The sequence below is a fragment of the Brassica napus genome, chromosome C7 (assembly GCF_020379485.1).
Source record: "Brassica napus cultivar Da-Ae chromosome C7, Da-Ae, whole genome shotgun sequence".
In the NCBI taxonomy this organism is placed as follows: Eukaryota; Viridiplantae; Streptophyta; class Magnoliopsida; order Brassicales; family Brassicaceae; genus Brassica; species Brassica napus.
The window spans coordinates 40593957-40614120 of NC_063450.1; the positions used below are offsets into that span (position 1 = coordinate 40593957).

The 20164-nt window shown below is 35.4% G+C and overlaps 6 protein-coding genes across 13 annotated transcripts; 2 read left to right on the forward strand and 4 right to left on the reverse strand.

Annotated features, from left to right (window-relative positions):
• Positions 1-171: 171 nt before the first annotated feature.
• LOC106407104 (protein AIG2 B-like) lies at positions 172-1341 on the reverse strand. The gene is made up of 5 exons (XM_013847898.3): positions 1103-1341; positions 940-1012; positions 769-861; positions 606-689; positions 172-481 (listed from the first exon to the last, which is right to left on the reverse strand). The coding sequence occupies exons 1-5, from the start codon at positions 1225-1227 to the stop codon at positions 350-352; spliced, it is 507 nt and encodes a 168-aa protein (XP_013703352.1). The 5' UTR covers positions 1228-1341; the 3' UTR covers positions 172-349.
• A 2590-nt stretch (positions 1342-3931) lies between these two features.
• Positions 3932-5108, reverse strand: LOC106408979 (protein AIG2 C). The gene is made up of 5 exons (XM_013849672.3): positions 4854-5108; positions 4706-4778; positions 4545-4637; positions 4362-4445; positions 3932-4275 (listed from the first exon to the last, which is right to left on the reverse strand). The coding sequence occupies exons 1-5, from the start codon at positions 4973-4975 to the stop codon at positions 4156-4158; spliced, it is 492 nt and encodes a 163-aa protein (XP_013705126.1). The 5' UTR covers positions 4976-5108; the 3' UTR covers positions 3932-4155.
• A 623-nt stretch (positions 5109-5731) lies between these two features.
• On the reverse strand, positions 5732-7878 carry LOC106407585 (amino acid transporter AVT1I). 2 transcript variants are annotated; one of them, XM_013848459.3, is made up of 4 exons: positions 7701-7878; positions 7144-7243; positions 6448-7055; positions 5732-6352 (listed from the first exon to the last, which is right to left on the reverse strand). In XM_013848459.3, the coding sequence occupies exons 2-4, from the start codon at positions 7232-7234 to the stop codon at positions 5834-5836; spliced, it is 1218 nt and encodes a 405-aa protein (XP_013703913.1). In that variant the 5' UTR covers positions 7235-7243; positions 7701-7878; the 3' UTR covers positions 5732-5833. The 2 variants fall into 2 exon arrangements, with proteins under 2 accessions (XP_013703913.1, XP_022561373.1); XM_022705652.2 differs by lacking the exon at positions 7701-7878 and having other exon boundaries at positions 7144-7669.
• Positions 7879-9358: 1480 nt separating this feature from the next.
• LOC106407001 (defective in cullin neddylation protein AAR3) lies at positions 9359-11711 on the reverse strand. Of its 4 annotated transcripts, none has more exons than XM_013847775.3 (10): positions 11456-11680; positions 11156-11354; positions 10945-11068; positions 10787-10838; positions 10635-10710; positions 10457-10539; positions 10258-10354; positions 10125-10170; positions 9956-10044; positions 9359-9859 (listed from the first exon to the last, which is right to left on the reverse strand). In XM_013847775.3, the coding sequence occupies exons 3-10, from the start codon at positions 10974-10976 to the stop codon at positions 9600-9602; spliced, it is 735 nt and encodes a 244-aa protein (XP_013703229.1). In that variant the 5' UTR covers positions 10977-11068; positions 11156-11354; positions 11456-11680; the 3' UTR covers positions 9359-9599. The 4 variants fall into 4 exon arrangements, with proteins under 4 accessions (XP_013703229.1, XP_022563045.1, XP_013703230.1 ...); XM_022707324.2 differs by having other exon boundaries at positions 11263-11354; positions 11456-11675; XM_013847776.3 differs by having other exon boundaries at positions 11156-11262; positions 11456-11651.
• Positions 11712-16701: 4990 nt separating this feature from the next.
• LOC106407133 (probable calcium-binding protein CML45) lies at positions 16702-17489 on the forward strand. The gene has a single exon (XM_013847934.3). The coding sequence runs from the start codon at positions 16785-16787 to the stop codon at positions 17349-17351; it is 567 nt and encodes a 188-aa protein (XP_013703388.2). The 5' UTR covers positions 16702-16784; the 3' UTR covers positions 17352-17489.
• A 137-nt stretch (positions 17490-17626) lies between these two features.
• Positions 17627-19341, forward strand: LOC106407132 (lipoate-protein ligase LplJ). Of its 4 annotated transcripts, none has more exons than XM_022707075.2 (5): positions 17627-17871; positions 18028-18199; positions 18279-18517; positions 18618-18762; positions 18852-19118. In XM_022707075.2, the coding sequence occupies exons 2-5, from the start codon at positions 18036-18038 to the stop codon at positions 18883-18885; spliced, it is 582 nt and encodes a 193-aa protein (XP_022562796.1). In that variant the 5' UTR covers positions 17627-17871; positions 18028-18035; the 3' UTR covers positions 18886-19118. The 4 variants fall into 4 exon arrangements, with proteins under 4 accessions (XP_022562796.1, XP_013703386.1, XP_048618120.1 ...); XM_013847932.3 differs by having other exon boundaries at positions 17638-17871; positions 18618-18766; positions 18852-19341; XM_013847933.3 differs by having other exon boundaries at positions 17647-17871; positions 18102-18199; positions 18618-18766; positions 18852-19341.
• Positions 19342-20164: the final 823 nt, after the last annotated feature.

Here is a 20164-nt window from a genome sequence, read left to right on the forward strand (position 1 = left end):
ACCAATCTCTATCAGTCATAGTCAAACCATTCGCATTTTTTCAGTCATAGTCAAACCATTCGCATTTTTTCTATTATTTTTCCAACTCGATATGACTTTTTGGGTTCAGATTAGATTTGTCTGAATGAAGACACAACTAATAAAGAGCACCTCCAAACTACACCAACGACATAATGCTTAAATCTCAAATACATTAAAAATGATCATACCACTCTTGTTTCATAAATGAATACAAATGCAATACAACATCTTATTAGTGTTCCTAACTCACAAAGCCTCTTATATAACTTTATTAGTGATGACACTCATTTATTTGGAATTAAAGATAAGATAAAGGGCGACAAGTTCTTCAAGCCACGGGAGGATCTTCTTCTACAAATTTGGCAAACTCTTCCCTTGATCTTCCATCTGGATTCTTCTTCCATTCGATGAACTTCTCTGACGCCTCTATGAACTTCTCCATGTGAAGCCGCTTCCATTCCTACCACGTCAAAAATATCCACACAAAGAGTTTGCAGCCAAAAACCATTAAACAACATAAACTTCAGACAGAGTTATTAGTTTTTAATGATTATGGAAATTGTGAGCGAGTGAATTGTTCAAACCTCGAAATCCCATTCTCCATACATGTCAGGATCATCCTTGTTAGCCCATATAAAGGCTTCCACTTGCATATTATCGGATGTGTCCTGTCATAAAATGGTGACTAATTAATAAAGACTTAAGCAATATTTCACGATCATTAGAGATGATGGAAGTGAAACTTACAGTTAATAAAACTTCAACAGTCTTCCTCATGTACTCATCTCCTTCAATCATATCTAAACTCTCTAGCTGAGCATCTGTTAATCCAGTTAGCACCTGCACAAAACCGTCAACCCTTTTTGAGATTTTGAGATCAAAAGAAAAAAATAAAAAGTTAATATAAGAAAAACATACCTTGCCGTCGATGACTCCGGTCTCAAGAGGAGCAATACAAGGATGCAAACGCCCTTTGAGTCTATACCTGTGACTGCAAAATCCCCAAAAAAAAATCGTATTTAATTAATCTCCAAAAAATCTAAGCAAAAGGAAGATGGGAGATGTGAAGTATAAGACGTACAAGCCATGGAGTTGAGCAGAGACGATGACAGGAGTGCATTCAAGAATCAAGCCCACGACGGCTGGTTCTTGAAAACTGCCATAAACAAAGACGTTGTGCGACGAGGATTGATCAGAACTACTCATCTTCTTTTTCCTTTGATAGTTATAGTTTGAGAATGTTCTTGAAAATGTGAGAAAGATAGTTTAGTAGTGCTCTGTTTTTATAACCTCGTATCGACGCCAACTTTCTTTGAATTTTTCTTCCTTATATGATATTAATAAATTAATAATGATAGTTGACCCTTTCTTTATGGAGTACTATTTAATTCTACCTCGTCAACAGTCCTCATTTTTTGTTTTTCATAAACAAGTGCATACTTGATACTTCTCTTGAACTTGATTATTTTGGAGTAATATATTGAGCAGACTCAAATTTTAATATGATACTAAATTATGACCCGCCTTTTTTTGCTTTAATTTTTTTTGAAAAATTTAATTTTTATATTTGTTTTTTAATCATATTTGTGTTTAATTTTAATTTAATATGATAAATAATTCTTTAAATAAATAAAATACATAGTTGAACATAACATTTATCAATAGGTCACAATACTGTTTTAATAGAGTAGATGAAAAAATAACATTCAAAATAATATCACTAAACTTCTATAGAATGAAACAAAAGAAAAATAATTTAAAACGCATCATGCTTATACCATAGTGGTTTCAGTTAGAGTTAGACAATTTTCTCAAATCTTTACGGTTAATTAAAAAATAAGAATCCAAAAAACCTGCAAACTCCTTGATTTAAAGAGACGGTTAACTATAACCCTAACTGGCTGTTTTAAACTTCCCCATCTAGATTTAACGTGTGATTTGGACCTCGTTGCTAGAACTCGACGGGTACAGTCCATACTCACAGGTTGTACTCTTGAGTTCCAAGTGCCATTTTCCTAAACTTCTTAATTTCATCATTGTATTGTATTGGCTCGAGTCTAATTAAGTCAATGCTCCCTCCATATGAGATGTATACATTGCTTTGACCCGGTCTCATCCATTAGTGAAGTTCTGATAGTGATATGTTTCCTTCTAAAGCATGCAGAATCTGCTTGTTTTTCACAAAAAAAATATTAAAATATATCCTTCAGACTATATTTTGCAACGTTAAAAAAAAAATTAATGGCTGACTCCTAGGAGAAGAGAAAGGATGAAGTAAGTTATAACTTGGCTCATGTGAGGTCTGTGGCGAGGGGGATGGCGGCGAACACGACATAGAATAACCACAATGTGAGCCATCTCCTCTCTGTCGTAAACTTATTCATATTTGTATTAGTTAAATCCTCAAGCCTTCTTCGTATATTATAATATTATATTAGTTTGATTATTTTTTTATTAAAAAAACAATAGACTATAATTAAAAGATATTGGAATATACTTCAAATATGAAAAATTTAAACATTTTATTTACAAATCTTAATGGTTTCTTTACAAAAATTTTAACATAACAAATTTTCAAATATTTGGCATTTGTTGTTGCGATTTGTACTCAAACAATGCAGTTAAAATTTTCAAATATTTTGCACTAATCTAGGAAGTTCAAACAAACATGGAAATATCCATTTTATATTTATTTTAATTATAATATAAGATTATATATATTGTCAGTGACATTGTCACTTTCTATATTATTAACTTTTTATAAAATGAATTTATTGGACCACTAAAGAGGAAAGGATTAAAGAACAAAATAATAATGGAGGAGAATATTTGAAAGTGCATAGGGTCACTTAAGGTTAGACGTGAAGAGTTTGTTGTCATATGATCGTATATTTTGTAAGAAGTGAAAAGTTTCTCGTCATAGTCACCAAGGTTAGAACATGAGTAAGATCGGGTATTATTTTTTAACAATAACAAAACTATATGGTTGCATATTTTGTAAAGAGGAGTAATTGCTGTAAATTTGATGAGTATTTGGTCATGCAAATTGTTTAGATAATTGATGAGTATAACGTATGGGTTAATTATGGTTAGTGTATTAGAAAAGAATAATGCTCAAACATGTTATATATTGTATTATATTGTATAAACAAATTATAAAGATTGTTATATTTGTTTCTGATGAAAAATGAATAGGTCCAAAACTTAAATGACAACTTTTTAAGTAGATAAAAAATAGAAGCCTAAAATAATAGTTTAGATATTCTATTTTGAACGATTAAAATAGCAAATTGATCTTTGAAGTAACGAAGCAAAATTTGACTAGATATGATTAATATGATGGTTGTCATTGCCGCCACACCTTATATTACTACAAACGTCGGCCCTCAGTTTTTTCTTCTTCTTTTGCAATACACTCATGCAAAATAAATAAATAAACCCTTGGTGTATGATTGTAGATTATTCTGGTACGAATGTACTTGCCTAGTTTGGTGGTGTATTTGATACTGACCATCAAATGTTCAAAATCTCTAAGAAGCAATAAGTACTCTCTTCATATCAAAAATGTAGTTTTAAATTTACCAAAAAAAGTTTTAAAGTTTTTTCGTTTAATAAAATTCAAAATTTTAGTGTATTGATTAGAAACAAAATCTATTAGATATTTTAATAAATGATAAAATAAAATTTTAAATATTTTTTTTTAACATATCTTCCCAACTTTTATGAAATGGACTTTTTATAAAACAGAAGAGTACTAGACAACTTTATTTCATCTCATTCTACTCCTCACCCTCTGCTTTTAATATGTAGTTTGAGATTGCGGGGATAGAGGTTTAATGTAGTTCAATAATCTTCAAACTCAAGCATTATCATTTGCATAAGAAGAAACTAATGCACACAATCCTAGCAATAAACTCTTAACTACAATACTTCATATCATTTGACGTATAAGTAAAACTCTTGGCAGACAAGATTCCATAGTAACACAAACAAATTCAAATAGAAGATCAATTTTAAGTTCTAGCAACACACAAAACACAAACATATTATATATTAGAAAAAAAAACACTCTTTACTTACTCTTCTTCTGCCAAATTGTAAACAACCACTTATGTCATAATTGTTGAAGAATCGTCAATCATCAGACAGTGATTTCACGATATCCTCTCTAGTCTTCCCATTTGGATTCTTGTTCCATTCCAACACTTCCCTAAACATCTCCACGAATTTATCCGCATGAATCATTCTCCATTCCTATACACACACGTACAATCCCAAAGTTAATTAAGTATCTGCCCAAAAACATTTCATTATCCATTAGCAAAAAAAAAAAATCTAACCTCATAATCCCATTCTCCATACATACTAGGATCATCTTTGTTAACCCAAACATAAGTTTCCACTTTCATCTTCTCCGAATTGTCCTGTATCATCACATCCTTCCAAATCTCAGAACAAATTAACACACCAAAATTTGCATTAGATTTGTGATCAGAGACAAAGATCTTGTCCCAAACACTTACCATCCTTACAACTTCAACTGTTACTCTCTCATACTCATTACCTTCAATCACATCGAATTTGTTTAGCTCAGCATCGGATACTCCCGTTATTACCTTCACCAACACAAAAATATTCAAATACAAAATACATATCAAAACAGAACACTGAGATAGATTCAAACCTTGCCGTTGACTTTTGCAGACTCAAAGGGGACAATACATGGATACGGACGTCCTTTGAGTTTATACTTGTGACTACAAAACAAAGCATATCATAGTTTAATCACATATCAGAAAAGAACTAGTCGGAGAGGAAGAAAGTGAACGTACTAGCCGTGGAGAAGGGCGGGAACGGTATCAGCGGGGCGGTCAAGGATCACGGCGGCGGCAGCTGGTTCAAGAATGCTGCCGTAAACGAATAAGTTATGAGACGGAACATCAGAGCCACTCATCTTCTTTCTCTGTTTTGATTGATTAGTGTCTGTTGTCTATTGTCCACTACTCAACTTTAAAAGGCAACTCCGACAGTAGCATCAACACCAAATTTTAGTGTTTTCTGATGTCATACATTATTCCTTTCTCTAACCATAACATTGAATTTTAAACTAAAAACATATACTCATTTAGTTTTAAAAATTTAATAATTTAATTATTTGTAATTCATAAATAATAATTTTGTTACCTTTAATTTTATTTTTTTTGGTTAGAGTTTGTAATTTGATGTGTGTATAATATATTAGTTACAATTAATATTTCATACTCTTAAAGTTTAAAAAAAATATAAAAGTAGATAAGATGTTTTCTTTTGTTACAATATGATTTAAATTATAATATTAATTAAAAAATATATTTAATTTTAGTTTTGTTAAAATAAAATGAAAATTTATAATAAATAATGTATTTATTTTTAATTAAAATATGAACTAAGTATTAAAACTAATTTAATTATATTATTAAATATAATATAATAAATATTATTTTAAAAATATTTGATGTAATGAATAGTAGTACCCGATTTTGGTTAACACCATTCACAAAAACACTAATTTTTGGTGAAATGATTTCATTTTTTTGGTATTTTAATAAAATTAAAATTACCTAAATTTGGTGTTTTGGTATCTCTCTGCAGCAACCTGCTTTCTGGTTAATGTCTTATTGTATTTAACCGACATCATTAGTGTATAGTGCATACTGCATAGATATATTAATACACATACAAAGTAAAGTATGTCATTATAAAACAAGATGTAGAAACATAAACATATAAATTGTTATAACATCTTTATTTGCTTTATAATCAATATAAAGTTTCAGACACTACCAACCATTTCTCGAATTGCAATGTAAGTTCCTAAAACACCAATGGGAACACTCATCACAACCATACCAAACAACATTACAGTCTCAAACCCAAGTTTCTTGAAATTTCCAGAGATCTTCAAGTAACATAGGCAAGGGAGAAGAATGGAAACCGTTACACTCAGTAATGCACCAACCAGAGACATCATATAGCCGAAGAAAGGAAGTGTCTCAGCGATGACCACACTACTTGCTATGAACAATGTACTTATCGAGAGATGCAAGTATGATTTCTTGGCGTACTTCTTAGGAAACCAATCTTTTATTGTGTTCACCGTTGGTGTGATCATCAATGCGTATTTGGCTATGGGGTTCACGAGGGTTGTGTATATAGCCACCTTTGAACTTGTCTTATGAATCGGAAGATTCAATGTGATTTGTGATAAAGTGTTAGATCCATACATTAAGTAGCCCAAAACCGCCATTGATGTGTAGCCAATGGTGCACAGTATAAAAGATATAAGTAGGACCTGCCAAAAAAAGGCGAATATTAACATTATTAGTATTCACTTTTAGAATATACCAAAGAAAAGATAAAGAACGTAACATTTATGTAATGACTTACATTGTTGAATTGATGTTTGCTTTTCATAGAAGAATACAAAGTGGGCAACACGGGATGCGCACCATAACAAAAAGCATACAAGCTCAGAGCAGTAGGGATCCCACTCCAGTTGATCAGCTTTCCACTTTGATGAAAGCCTATTCCATCAAATGCTCCGACCCAAGATATTGATCCAAGAGTCACGGCCGTAGCTAAAACTCCACTCATGGAAACATAAGACAAGACGCTTAAACTGTCCCACCATAGAGTTGGCATGATGACGAGAGCCACTGACGCCATGAACGATTGTTTCCCGTTCAATCTCACCCCCATCAGTTTGATGTTAAACCCCGGGAAAAGATTGTGAAGATTGTCGCCTTCAAGGATCAAGAAACCTGTGGTGACTAGGTAGAGTTCTAGATGCATGAAGACTGACACAATGATTCTTCCTGGTCTACCAAACGCGCGTTCTCCAATGTCTGGATACGTTTTGATGGTGCGATCAGCGTTCATACATTTTGTAATGAGTAAGGATGTGTAGAAGGCGGTTGCGGCGAGGAGTAAGAGAAGTGAAAGACTCAACCATCCTCCACGAGCTAGTGAATATGGTACGGATAGTATTCCAATTCCTAATACAATTCAAACTATCATCATTAGCAATACTAATTACTATGTTATGAGTAAGTATGTAAATGCATGGAAGCTAAAGAAACTAACCTGAAAGAGCATTGAGTGCGTTGAAGCAAGTCTTAAAGAGAGAGGAAGATCCGCCATCGTCAAGTTGTTTTTCGTGGTTATCTTCTTCCATTGCTAATAACTTCTCATAGAAAAGTAGAGAATGTGATTTTATTTTTGCAAACGTATGCAACAAAGTACCGATGATGCAGTGTATATATATGTTGTTAACTTTGTCTTCAACTTGTACAATTTGAACTTCTTTTAGAAATAGTGATAATATCTTTTTCGTGAAAATAATTGAAGATCTTCAAGAAAACAATTATATTAATCAATATGGGTGTGATCACCTAAAGCGAAAGGCATTGTGATGTCTGACTGTGAATGCAAATAGAATAAAGCAATCAATTACTTCAGAAATAATTTGTTGTTACCAAATATTCAAAGAAAATAGTTGTTGCGGCTATACATATGAATATTGTCTGATCATAATATCAAAATTTCAAGGAAGATTGTCATCTCTAACAAAGTATATAATAGAAACCCGTACATAAAATAATGAGAGATCACATAAACCATTCAAAAACCCTAAAACTTACCTGGAAAATAAATGGGAAATTAGACTTTCTCTGAATCTAAGGGGCTTAATCTCCAAAACAAATCTCCGAGCCTGAACAATGACACGAAATCAAGTATCCATATCTAAGCGGTGAGAACACGGAAAAGTAATGACACATGTGAAGGTAGAGGAAACTTGTTTAGGTGTTTAGGTTTATAGCCTTACAAGATAGGCATTCAATGCCAACTAATTAGATTTTAGTATTTTTCTCAAATCTAAAATACATTCTAAATTCTAGACGTTTAAACCGCTAACCTATGAAGTATATCTTTAATACAAGCCTAGAATTTTTCAACATTTTTTCCTCCGGATGAGTCACATCACTTTATGATTTTTATTCGAGTTGATAAATTTACCCACATTATCTAAATATCTAAACCACAATCTAAATTATACACGTTTAAACTTTAAACCTCTAACTAATCTTCAACCCTTGGCGTCTTATTTACATTGGGTGGTTTTTATTTTAATTGTTGTCAAAAAATTAAAATAATATTTAACCCAATTACGTTTTGTCTTTTATTAAACTACAAGAAAAGTTCCTTCTGATGTTATGTTCTTCAGGGAGGAAACACAGTAAAAAAAGTCTTCATGTGGCCGTAGAGCTGGAAATTTTAATCATTGCCCGCGGGTCCCGTCCCGTTTGACCCGCCGCGGGGCGGGTGCGGGTCGAACCATTTGAAATTTTTAAATCGCGGGTGCGGGTGCGGGTCGAGATTATTTTGAGCGGGGCGGGTGCGGGTCAGCCGAATTTGAATCGCGGGTACCCGCCAACCCGCAAATTAAAAAAAAAAAAATTTGAAAAAAAAACATTTTTCGTAAAATATATAAAAAACAATAAATATTTGTATAATTTTAATTATAAATATATTTTTTTAATAGTATTTTTTAAAAATAACTATTATATAAATAAAAAATAATTATTTTTAATTAAAATAATTATTATATAATTAGAAAATAATCATTTTTAATTAAAATAACTATTTTTAATATAATTAATATTACCCGCGGGTTTGGCGGGTTACCCGCGGGTTTGGCGGGTTACCCGCGGATTCTGGCGGGGCGAGTGCGGATATAAAAGTTTTTGTTTGCGGGTTATGCGGGTCGAGTTTTTGAATCGAAAAAATGATTCGACCCGCGGCGGAGCGGGGCGGGTCGGGGCGGGTTGACTCGCGAACCCAGCACTATGTGGCCGTAACTTCCCTTTTTCTCTCTTCTCAACGTGTTATGATTCTTAGGCAGTTTAATTCTTTCATTTATTCCCTAATTAATTATAAGGGTTGAACAAAGCCGTTAATTCATAAATTGAAGCACGAGTTAATATTAAGAAGATTTGACCTCTTTTAACGTGATTTATACGATTAGATTCATTCGGTTAGCTGCATTAAATCAAATGTGGTGTTATTTTACATACTTAACATATTTATATATTTTGATATAAAAAAAACATATTTATATTAACTAATTTGATGTTCATAGCGTGATGAATGCACTTGACAAGAGACTAACAAATGAAAAAAGACAATTAGTGAACTAGAGGTAGTATGATACATTATATGTTTAATCCTCATTTCGGAATTTTAATTAATTTGGGCTTAGTGTTATGCTAACTCTTTCTTTGCTAATAATGGTTTGTAGTAGCTAGTAATACTTATCATTATATTTTCTCAAGAAAATTCAACATTAAATAACACAGGGAACATAATAGTCTTTTTTGCTCTAAAACTCGAAAATGTAAAATGGAAACTCAGTGTATAAATCGATTGGGGAACAAATATGATATAGCTCACAACAAAATAAGAACTCACCGTTAACTTGAGACCTCTTTTTTGTTTTGTATATAATCATCTGTTGCTTATGTAGGATGGTTTCTTGCGTTTCACGGCTTATCACCAGTCGATAAAAGACTGGCAAACCCTTGCGAGAGACTTCGCTCAATCATACACTGCGAGTTGGATGAACATCTTGGGCTGTCCTCGGATCTGAATCGTTTCAAGTATGGAGACGAATAAGAGTATCGACTTTCAGATACTTCTTCATCATCATCTTCATCATCGTAGGCTTGGGATGTTTTTCTCTTTAAGCCTGGAACACTTCTTAAACCCGTGTGGTAGCGACTATCATCTTTATGATGCTTATCTAACAACATAAGCAGAAGAGGAAGAAGATAATAAGACTAATGTCAGGAAAATACAACAAAAACAAAATCTCTCAGGTTATAGAAACCAAACATACCTGAAAGAGGATCTTCATAGAGGCATGATTCAGATTCTGTGTCACCACAGTTACAGGACAAGCTAGTGTTCTTACTCGGTCCTAGAATACTGTGAATGAACAACAAAAAGATTAAGCTTTCATTGTTTACTGTGTAGTGTGTATAATGTGTTAAGTGTTGGTTCCGGACCTGTACATATGCTCAACAAACTCATCGATGAGGACAGGCCAAGCACCTGAGTGTAACAAAAAAAAACCAATAAGTTGAATCAACACACAAACAGATACACTTGTTTTGGTGAGAAATCTTATAAAATTTGTACCTTCGGAGTCATATCCTTCAAGATTCTCATGAACACAACGACTAAACGCCAAGACTTGTTGCCAGGTATCTTCTGAAATATTGTGCCGTTGATTTTTCTACAAGTTAAAACATCGCCTTCGTCTCGTTAGATAGACAAACAAACACAAGAAACTAACGTTTACACTAATAAGAAAAAAAAACAAGAAAGAGATGGGTACCTCGGTGAAGTCACACCAGCGGTTAAGTAATCTAAACCTCCCAGCCAAAACAAGTTTCCACGCGGTAATAGCTTTTGCTACAGCTGCACAATATTCAATCAAGAGGTACCTATCAGTATTGGCTGACATTGAGGGTATAACCAAAACGATTGGGTTGGAAAGGAGAAGAAGCTCTTACTTATACTCTTCTGTCCATTCTCACGGCACATAAAGAAAACAAAATCATAGAAGCGGGTAAACTCGGAGAAGTCCACCTATAAATAAAAGTCCACCAAAAGGTTAGAGATCACAGTGCAGTTAGTCAAGAAATGAGATTGTGAAAAAACTTGCCATTAAGTCCAGCCGTGACATCAACTTGAACAATTCATCAAAAATGGAGTTTCTATCATGGGATTGCAAAGGGAGAAATAAGCGAACGGATCAGCAGATATGTAAAAAGAACTGGTGCACTGAAGAATAGGAAGAACAAAAAGACGTTGAGCAATCACCTTGCCTGAAACTTGTTCTCGACTAGACTCATGAGGTGAGTTAACGCTTCTTTAGAATAACTAGTTCTTTGTGTTTCCTCGTTGTTTTTATTAATATTACATAAGACTTGACTTGATCGAATGTCTGCACAAGAATATCAAAGCCATGAGTCAAAGCTAGAAACTTTACACATCTCAGCTTTCAATAAATAAGCAAAGCTAGAAACTTTACACCATTCTCAACTTCAATAAGCAAAGCAGGAAGCTTCATACATATAATGTGTTATCAGCTTTTCCATCAACCGAAACCCCAAAACCATTGAGCTCAAAAGAATCAACCTTTATCCATAGCAATGTCAGAGGATTTGGGAACAGAACAACAACTCAGGATTCAAAGACAGAACACAGACCTCCAAGCAACCGAGCTAGAACTTAAGAACAATACTATATGTGTAAGATTTAAATATTTTTCAAATTGAAGGACAAACATGAACAGATCGAAGAAGAAGGAAGATAAAGGAAGAGACTTTACCACAAAATCTGCGATATATCTCGAATATATCGAGCCGACCCTGAACCGGCGAGGAACCCATGGATTCTTCTCTCTCGAGCTCGAAGCTTTCTCTGTTGGGAGATGGCGATCGAAACTCGAAAGGATCGTTTGAAACGAAATCGAGGGCAGCCCAGAAGAGTCGATGAGGGAAACCACACACAACCAGAAAATGGAAGAGCCAGAGAGAGGCACAAATCCCAAAAGCAGCATATACTTAAATTTTACAAAATACGAAAAAATGGAAATTTTATTTTATTTTTGAAACTCTTTAAAAGATCCTTCTATGGGTTTTAACCAGACCCAAACTCAGGCCCATTAATAAGTGACAAACTCGTTGTATGGGCTTCTTTATCTCCATCCTCTTTTCATTATTATACTTTAAGAGAAACCCAATCCAGAAAGGACGTATTGTTGACTGCTTTTTCTAGTGATCAACTACTATGCTACAAAAAGAACGTATTGTTGACTGCTTTTTCTAGAAATAGGAACTATAAAACCAATCCTTTACCAAATACTACATCTGTTCCTAAAAGACGCATGTTCTGGAAAAAAAAATTTGTTTCAAAAAGATACATTTTTTACTTTTTCAATGTATGATTTTATGAAAAATTGTAAGTTTCAAAAAAATTAATGGTATTTATTGAATTTCTATTGGCTAAAAATTATGAAAAATTGTTATTCACAAAAAAAACAAGATAAAAAAACAAAAATAGCACTAAATCAAGTTTATGTTCTCAAACTAGCACTCAAGGTCAAAAGTCACAAAAATAGCACTTAATGTTTTATCAAAAGTCACAAACTTAGGGTTTACAGTTAAAGGGTGGAGTTTAGGATTTAGGGTTTAGGGTTTAGGGTTTAGTGTTTGGGGTTTAGGGTTTAGATTTTAGGGTTTAGGGTTTAGGATTTAGGGTTTAGAGTTTAGGGTTTAGGGTTTAGAGTTTAGGGTTTAGGGTTTAGGATTTAGGGTTTAGGGTTTAGAGTTTAGGGTTTAGGGTTTAAAGTTTAGTGTTTAGGGTTTAGAGTTGAGAAATGAGTTTTTGGGGATAAGATTTCAAATTTTGAAAAATAAAAAAATTAAAATTTTCAAAGGATAAACTTAGAAATGTGCTATTTTGGTCATTTTAGTTTTTGAGTGCTATTTTTGTGATATAAACTTAGAAATGTGCTATTTTGGAGATTTGCCCAAAAAACAATGCATATTTAATGAGTTTTCTTAATATATGTGAAAAGTTTAGAATATGCATCTTTTAAAAACAGAGGGAGTATAATATATCACCAACGGCCAGGTCCGGAGTAAACGTGAAGGGTCGTGACCATTTCAATTGTATTTGTCATTATGGAAAAAAATTATACGAAGAAGAACAAAACTTAGGTTTACCCTAGGGATAAACCTGCAAATTCACCAACCCTTTATGAGCAATCAAATTGACATATAGATTATTAATTAAAAAATATTAAATCAAATAAAAAATAGCTACAAAATATAAAAACGTTAATTTTAACGACGCTAACGCTTTCATCTAAACCCTAAACCCTAAATCTTAAATTCTAAACTCTATACCCTAAATTCTAAACCCAAATCCAAACCCCTAAACCCAAACCCTATACCCTAAACCCTAATCTTAGACCCTATACCCAAATTATATACCTTAAACCCAAAAATAGACCATAAACCTAAACCCTATACCCTAAACCCAAGTCTTAGACCATAAACCCAAACCCTATAGCATCTAAGTTTGGGGTTTACCGTTTGGGTTTTAGGTCTAGGATTTGGGTTTACGGTATAGGTTTTGGGTTTAGGATTTACGGTTTGGGTTTAGGATTTACCGTTTGGACTTATGGTTAAGGTTTTGGGTTTAGGGTACATAATTTGGGTTTAAGATTTACGGTTTGGGTTTAGGGTCTAGGACTTGGGTTTAGGGTATAGAGTTTAAGTTTATAGTCTAGTTTTTGGGTTTAGGGTATATAATTTGGGTTTAGGGTCTAGGATTAGGGTTTAGGGTATAGGTTTTGGGTTTAGGGGTTTGGATTTGGGTTTAGAATTTAGGGTATAGGGTTTAGAATTTAAGATTTAGGGTTTAGGGTTTAGATGAAAGCGTTAGCGTCGTTAAAATTAACGTTTTTATTTTTTTGTAGCTATTTTTTATTTGATTTAATATTTTTTAATTAATAATCTATGTATCACTTTGATTAGTTCTAAAGGGTGGGGTGAATTTAATGGTTCACCTCAGGGTAAACCTAAGTTCTGTTCAATTCTAAACTCAATTCCAAACCCCTAAACTCAAACCCTATACCCTAAACCCTAATCTTAGACCCTAAACCCAAATTATATACCTTAAACCCAAAAATAAACTATAAACCTAAACCCAAGTCTTAGACCATAAACCCAAACCGTAAATCTTAACCCAAACCCTATAGCATCTAAGTTTGGGGTTTACCGTTTGGGTTTTAGGTCTAGGATTTGGGTTTACGGTACCGTTTGGACTTATGGTTAAGGTTTTGGGTTTAGGGTATATAATTTGGGTTTAAGATTTACGGTTTGGGTTTAGGGTCTAGGACTTGGGTTTAGGGTATAAAGTTTAGGTTTATAGTCTAGTTTTTGGGTTTAGGGTATATAATTTGGGTTTAGGGTCTAGGATTAGGGTTTCAGGTATAGGTTTTGAGTTTAGGGGTTTGAATTTGGGTTTAGAATTTAGGGTATAGGGATTAGAATTTAAGATTTAGGGTTTAGGGTTTAGCTGAAAACGTTAGCGTTGTTAAAATTAACGTTTTTATTTTTTGTAGCTATTTTTTATTTAATTTAATATTTTTTAATTAATAATCTATGTGTCACTTTCATGGGTCCTAAAGGGTGGAGTGAATTTATAGGTTCACCCAAGAAGGTGAACCTAAGTTATGTCTTATGAAGAATAAGGACACATACTTTCATTTGAACGTAAAACGTTATGTTTTTATTGCTTTATGATGGATGAAAATCTTTATGTATTTTTGTCAAGCTGGTTTCAGTTATGGCTGGCTTTAATGTCAATATTCATAGAAGAAGATCAGACTATGTATGCATCTATTTAGTTCTCTCCCTAGACAGCGTGAATCACTTGGACATACACTAAAGCGTGGAAGTAGATCGTGAATGAGAATAGTAGAGTTTAACATTCTCAAAAGAGAATTTATCTCATTAAGATCTTACTCTCTCTCCTCCTCTCGTTTCTCTCCCGACCTCGAGCAAACCCAAAAGCCATTTTAAGTCTTCTTCGGCGTCCGGCCGGCGCGGTCTCCTTCTCCCTGCATCTGTTTTACCTTTGTTTCTCTGGTCCTCTGCTCCTCTGCCGTCTTGTTCGTGGTTCTGGGCCTCCGTCTTCATCCTGTCTCAGCCTCTCTCAGCCTCTGCTCGCGAAGAGTGTTTGTAGACGGCGGCGGCTTTGGTTGTTTCTGGAGGTATGGTGCGGTGGTGTGTAGTGGAGGCTCTCGGCGGAGTCGGATTTTTGGGTTAGAGCTTAGATCGTGTTTCCTCTTTTTAGATCTATCTCGTTTTGATTTCAAGCCCGAGTTAGGTATCGTCGGGATCTCTCTCCAGTGGGCTTCGTGGTGAAACACGAGATCTCCTATGAGGTGTTCGGCTTCAGCAAGTGGTTTTGCGCGTCTCCTCGGTGTCGTGGGGGCTCGTTTCCTCTGTGCTCGAGTCAGGAGTTGTTTCGAGTGTTCTCGGTTGTGACTTGTGGGCTGTGGTATGCAGCAGTGGTGGTGCCCAGCTCGGTTTCAGGTCGCGGGTGTTCCTCCTTCTGCTCGGATAACGGTCGTCTATGGCCGATTGGTGGGTATTGGAGGACTCTCCTCTTTTCAGGTGGTGCTTAACTTGTCATTGTCTTGGTATCTCCCGTAAGTGGCGACGGCCGTCTTGCGTGGAGGATTTGTCTCTCAGGTTTAATCGAGCTTTCTCTGTGGCACCGGAGAATGGCTATTCTAGAGTCTCAGCCTCCGTCCTTTGGTCCTCAAAGGTGGCAATCGTTTAACGGGTTTCATAGGTGCCCGTTTGGTATCTCGGTTGGTTCAGGTTTCACATCCCAGTGTCGTCGCGAGTCACTTGATTCTCGGTGGCAGTGTGCTTGGACAGTTGCTGTGCAGATTTAGGAGGCTTCATCGGACGATGTGTGGCTTTGAATCAAGCCGGGGTTTCTTGGCAAAGGCAAGATGGTTCGCGGTATGTATCTTGACCCTCCCTAGCTTTTGTTCGTCTAGCGCTTCAGTGACAGTGAAGGTTACAAGCTTTCGTAGCGATCATCGGGAACCAGCTATTCCGGTAGCGACACGGGAAGTCCCGGCATCCGAGGAAATGAGGAGAACCTCACCTTCTCGTGGTCATCGTCGATGGTTGAGAACAGCAACCAATTTCTAAAGATTTCGAAATACAAATTAGCGGAATGTGCCAGGTTGAGTGGGCGGACGAAGCTAGTTTTTATAATAGATTGATTTGGAAACTTTTGTTCAAAGCGGGTTTGTAACCGGATCTGATTTCCCGTGTTTCGGGTTTAATAAATAAATATATATTAAAAAAAAACATTCTCAAAAGAGTTTTGTTTCACTTGAGTTTTTTTTAACCATAAATCCTAAATTGTTAATGAGACATTCACATTGGAAAGTTAATTAGATAATAAACAATATACCTTTGTGTGTTTATTTATTTTTACATGATCGTGCTTAAGAAGTTAATTGCATTCATATACCGAGTCAAATCAGGATGGAAATAACACTAGTTAAAAAAAGAACTTCTTGTGTAAATTCAAAGTCTTGGTCTCTCGAGTTTTGATGTTACAGAAGGATAGTTGAATTCTAACTGTACACAAAGTCTCGAAATTTAACAGATATATATACATATATAACAGACCGATGAAAACATGCATAGTATAATAAAGTTTGAATTCTTCCAAAGATTTTCAGTCCATGTATCTGCATGTTTTCCTTCTTCTTTATTAATAAAAAGAAGAAAATTATACACACACAAATTATTAAATTAAAAAATAAAAATCAAGTCAAGCCGTCCATACTTTCTCCAAATAAGACCAAACAACTCCTAACCATTCCAACAATGTTCCAGGAAATAGAAAGAAACTTACTTATTTCCATTTTCTAATCAAACACGGACTTTGTCTTGTCTCTACCTGCACCACCTTCCTCTCTGTTGCCTTTTTAAAAAACACTATCATATCTATATATATACTTCATCTAAAACACACACATTCTATATCTTCAATATTTCCTCTACGACGCATTACTTAGTTCTTTGTATTCATTCATATCAAAACACACAACCATGGAGAAGAGTTTATTGTCTGAGTGCAAACAATCATCTTCCCTCTTTTTCCTTGCTCTGTTCAACTTGTTCCTCATCAGTTTAGGGAGATGGGTTTCTTCTGCTCGCATCTTTTTGTCCAGATTCTTGCCTCTTCTTCAACACCATCAACGTGTGAGGAACCAAGACCAGACTGTGATCACAAACATAGAAGAGCAAGAAGAAGAAGACGAAGATGATTATCTCTCTAGAGAAGACGCAGAGATGGTTATGAGAAGCTTAGGTCTTTCTGCCGACCAAGAAAGCGACGAGCTTCAAGAACGGTACAGTTCCAAGGAGATGTCAAGTTTGTTCGAGGAGAAAGAGGCGAGCTTGGAGGAAGTGAAGCAAGCTTTTGACGTGTTCGATGAAAACAGAGACGGCTTCATCGACGCTACAGAGCTGCAGAGAGTTCTGACAATCTTGGGTTTCAAAGAAGGATCTTACCTAGAGAACTGCTCGGTTATGATCAGATCGTTAGATGGAAACAAAGACGGAAGAATCGATTTTAACGGATTTGTTAAGTTCATGGAGAGTAGCTTCTGCTAAAATCATATGATTATTATTATTCTTTTTCACCAAACGTATTAATTTTGTTCTTAATTCTTCTACTTGGGATGTGAGATTGTGTATGTTTAAATGCTTAAACATGGTGGAGAATCAGCTCGTTGCCACCACTTGATCTAATTTACACGGGTAGTCGACCAAAAAAAAAAAAAAAAAAAGCTTAATAAACATGGCTGAATCAGCCTTTCATGGTATCTCGAGGACTTTTTAGTAATTTCGTAGCTTTCAACTTAAACACACAACATAGATAATCTCTTTGCGGCATTAAATCGAACACCTTGCGCGCACATAGCTTAAATCTATTCCCTCTCTTGTCAACGCTCTAGTAACAAAGACAAGAACTGATTCCGACTTACCGTCAAGAAGCTGTCTTTGGGTATACAATAGAAGTTGCACAAGCGTCGACAAAGCGCGTTGCTTCGACCCTTGAAGCTTCTAACGACCTATAGAGTCTCTCCGAGATCGCCGAGCAGCGTCCATCGTCGGAGTTTCTCGCTTTAAGGTAAGATTCCTTCTTGTCTGAATTGAGATTTGATACAAATCAATCAAAGTTTCCAGCTTTGTCTGTTTTTCGATCTTCTCCACGTTTTTTGCTTTCTGGGTTTTTTGAAGAACTTATCTTTTACTAGAAGCCCTTGTTTTGATTTGTACTCCAAAGGGTTTAAGATGAGTATAAGTAGAGCTCCGTTGATGAATCTCGTTAGACTTAAAGGAACACCAATTTTGGAACAGCTTCTTTTAGAAGAGAGGCTTCTTAGAGCATCAACTGATAATTGGTGCATCGTTAACGATGGAACCAATGTCCCTACCATTGTCATGGGAATGTCAGGGTAAAAAGACCTTGCCTCTGCCTTTTGTGATGAAATCATTGCCGAGAATGTTGACTTTGAAGCATGTCTCTGTTTACAGGAAGCCTTCTCAGCTTCTTGAGGTTGGACCTGTTATAAAAGATCGAATACCGGTGATCAAAAGATTCACCGGAGGTGGGACGGTGATTGTTGACAAGAGCACTCTCTTTGTGAGTTTGATTTGCAACAAGGATGACGTTCCAAGTGTCCAGCCTTATCCTCGTTCCGTCATGGCATGGAGTGGCTCCTTGTATGGTGAAGTGTTTGAAGGTGTTGATGGTTTCCATCTACGTGAGAACGGTGTGTGAAACTCTTTTTAGATTTTCTTGTTAGTTACTCTGCCTTCTTATTAATCCACAGTGAAAAGGTTTAATGTTTCCTCTTTCTATTTCTTCTTCAGATTATGTTTTTGGTGACCGTAAATTTGGTGGGAATGCTCAGTCAATAATTAGGAATCGATGGATACACCACACGTCATTTCTATGGGACTACAATGTTAGAAACATGGCTTACCTTAAGCTTCCTTCCAAAGTGCCACAGTACCGGTTGGTATGATCCTTATTTTCATCTCTATCTAAAATGTCTCTTCAAAGTGATTACTTGATCAGTTGCAATTGTTTTTGGTACGTTGCAGGAAAGAGATCACACAGAGTTCGTGTGTAGGATGAAGGATTACATTGAAAGATCAGATTTTGTTGAGAAGACAGTCAAGGCGGTGGGAAACCAGTTTGCAATGAAGGAAGTGAACATTGAGGATATAGATTCCTACGCAAAAGGAGAACATGTGAAGAGCACGAGGCTCCTTACAATGGAGGAACTCCAAGAAGCAATGGCAAGCACGGCTCAGAGTGCATGAGCAGTTATGGAATGCAAAACTGCTATAGTTTGCTTGGTCCTTGATTCTTTGCCTCGTTGTAGACCATTCTTAGAATTCAATTCATGGTGTAACTCAGAATCCGTAAGGGAGATATGTGCTGAGTGTTTTATTTTGTAATTTGGTTTCACTTTGGTGGGGAAACTTTGAGCTAAAAAATGATATGCTTCCATAAGCATACTGATCCCAAGGGATACATATGGAAACTATAGCAAGAGATTCAGTAAGAGAGATTTGATTATTGGCAAAAGATAATGGAGACTCACTGGATGTATATCTAAGTACTAGATAGAGTAAGAGGAAGACACAAACCCAAAGAAAGATTGACGCTTATGTGATCTGCAGTAGGTTTATGAGCAGACCCATTCTGATGTGAAAAGTTGATTGCTGCCTCAACTTTCTTGCCATGAGAACATGCCAGTGATTCATTAAGGCATTGCCTGTTCTTCCATTGAAAAGCTTAGCAATCATAGCCCATTAGTTACCAAAATGCTCTGTGAGCTGCAAGTAGCCTCTCTTCTTCCTCAAGATTGAAAGCTCTCATGTTGATCCTTGGATCTAACTGGTTAAACCACCTCAATCTCCGACTCTTGCCTAAAAAAACATATTGTTAAGTTCACTTTTTCCTGAAAGTGGCAGAGGAAAGATTTAAACTAAAATGCTAGTTTTTTTACCTGTTCTTCCTTGCATCTTCTCTGCAATGTGGTTCCAGGTCTGAGGACCGTAAACAGCAACAAGTTCCATGAGCTGAGATTCTCCAATGTCCTCTACTACAAACCCTAGGACCTCTCTGCTTCTTCTTTGATTCATCACTCTCTTTCAGGATCCAACTCCACTGCATTGGTTTCTTGGAAACAAGAGAAATCCATCTAGCTCTTCTCTTGGTCTCTCTCCTACATGTCTCATATATACGCACAGAGACATAATATAGACAGAGATAAAGCATGTGATGTTTGTATTCGGTGATGTTTATGTTATCGTATGTAACCTTTTTGATTGCCAAAAATGGAAACTCCATGCATAAGAACAGTTTCAGTTCTCTGACATCATGTTCTTTTTTAAAACTTGCTTGA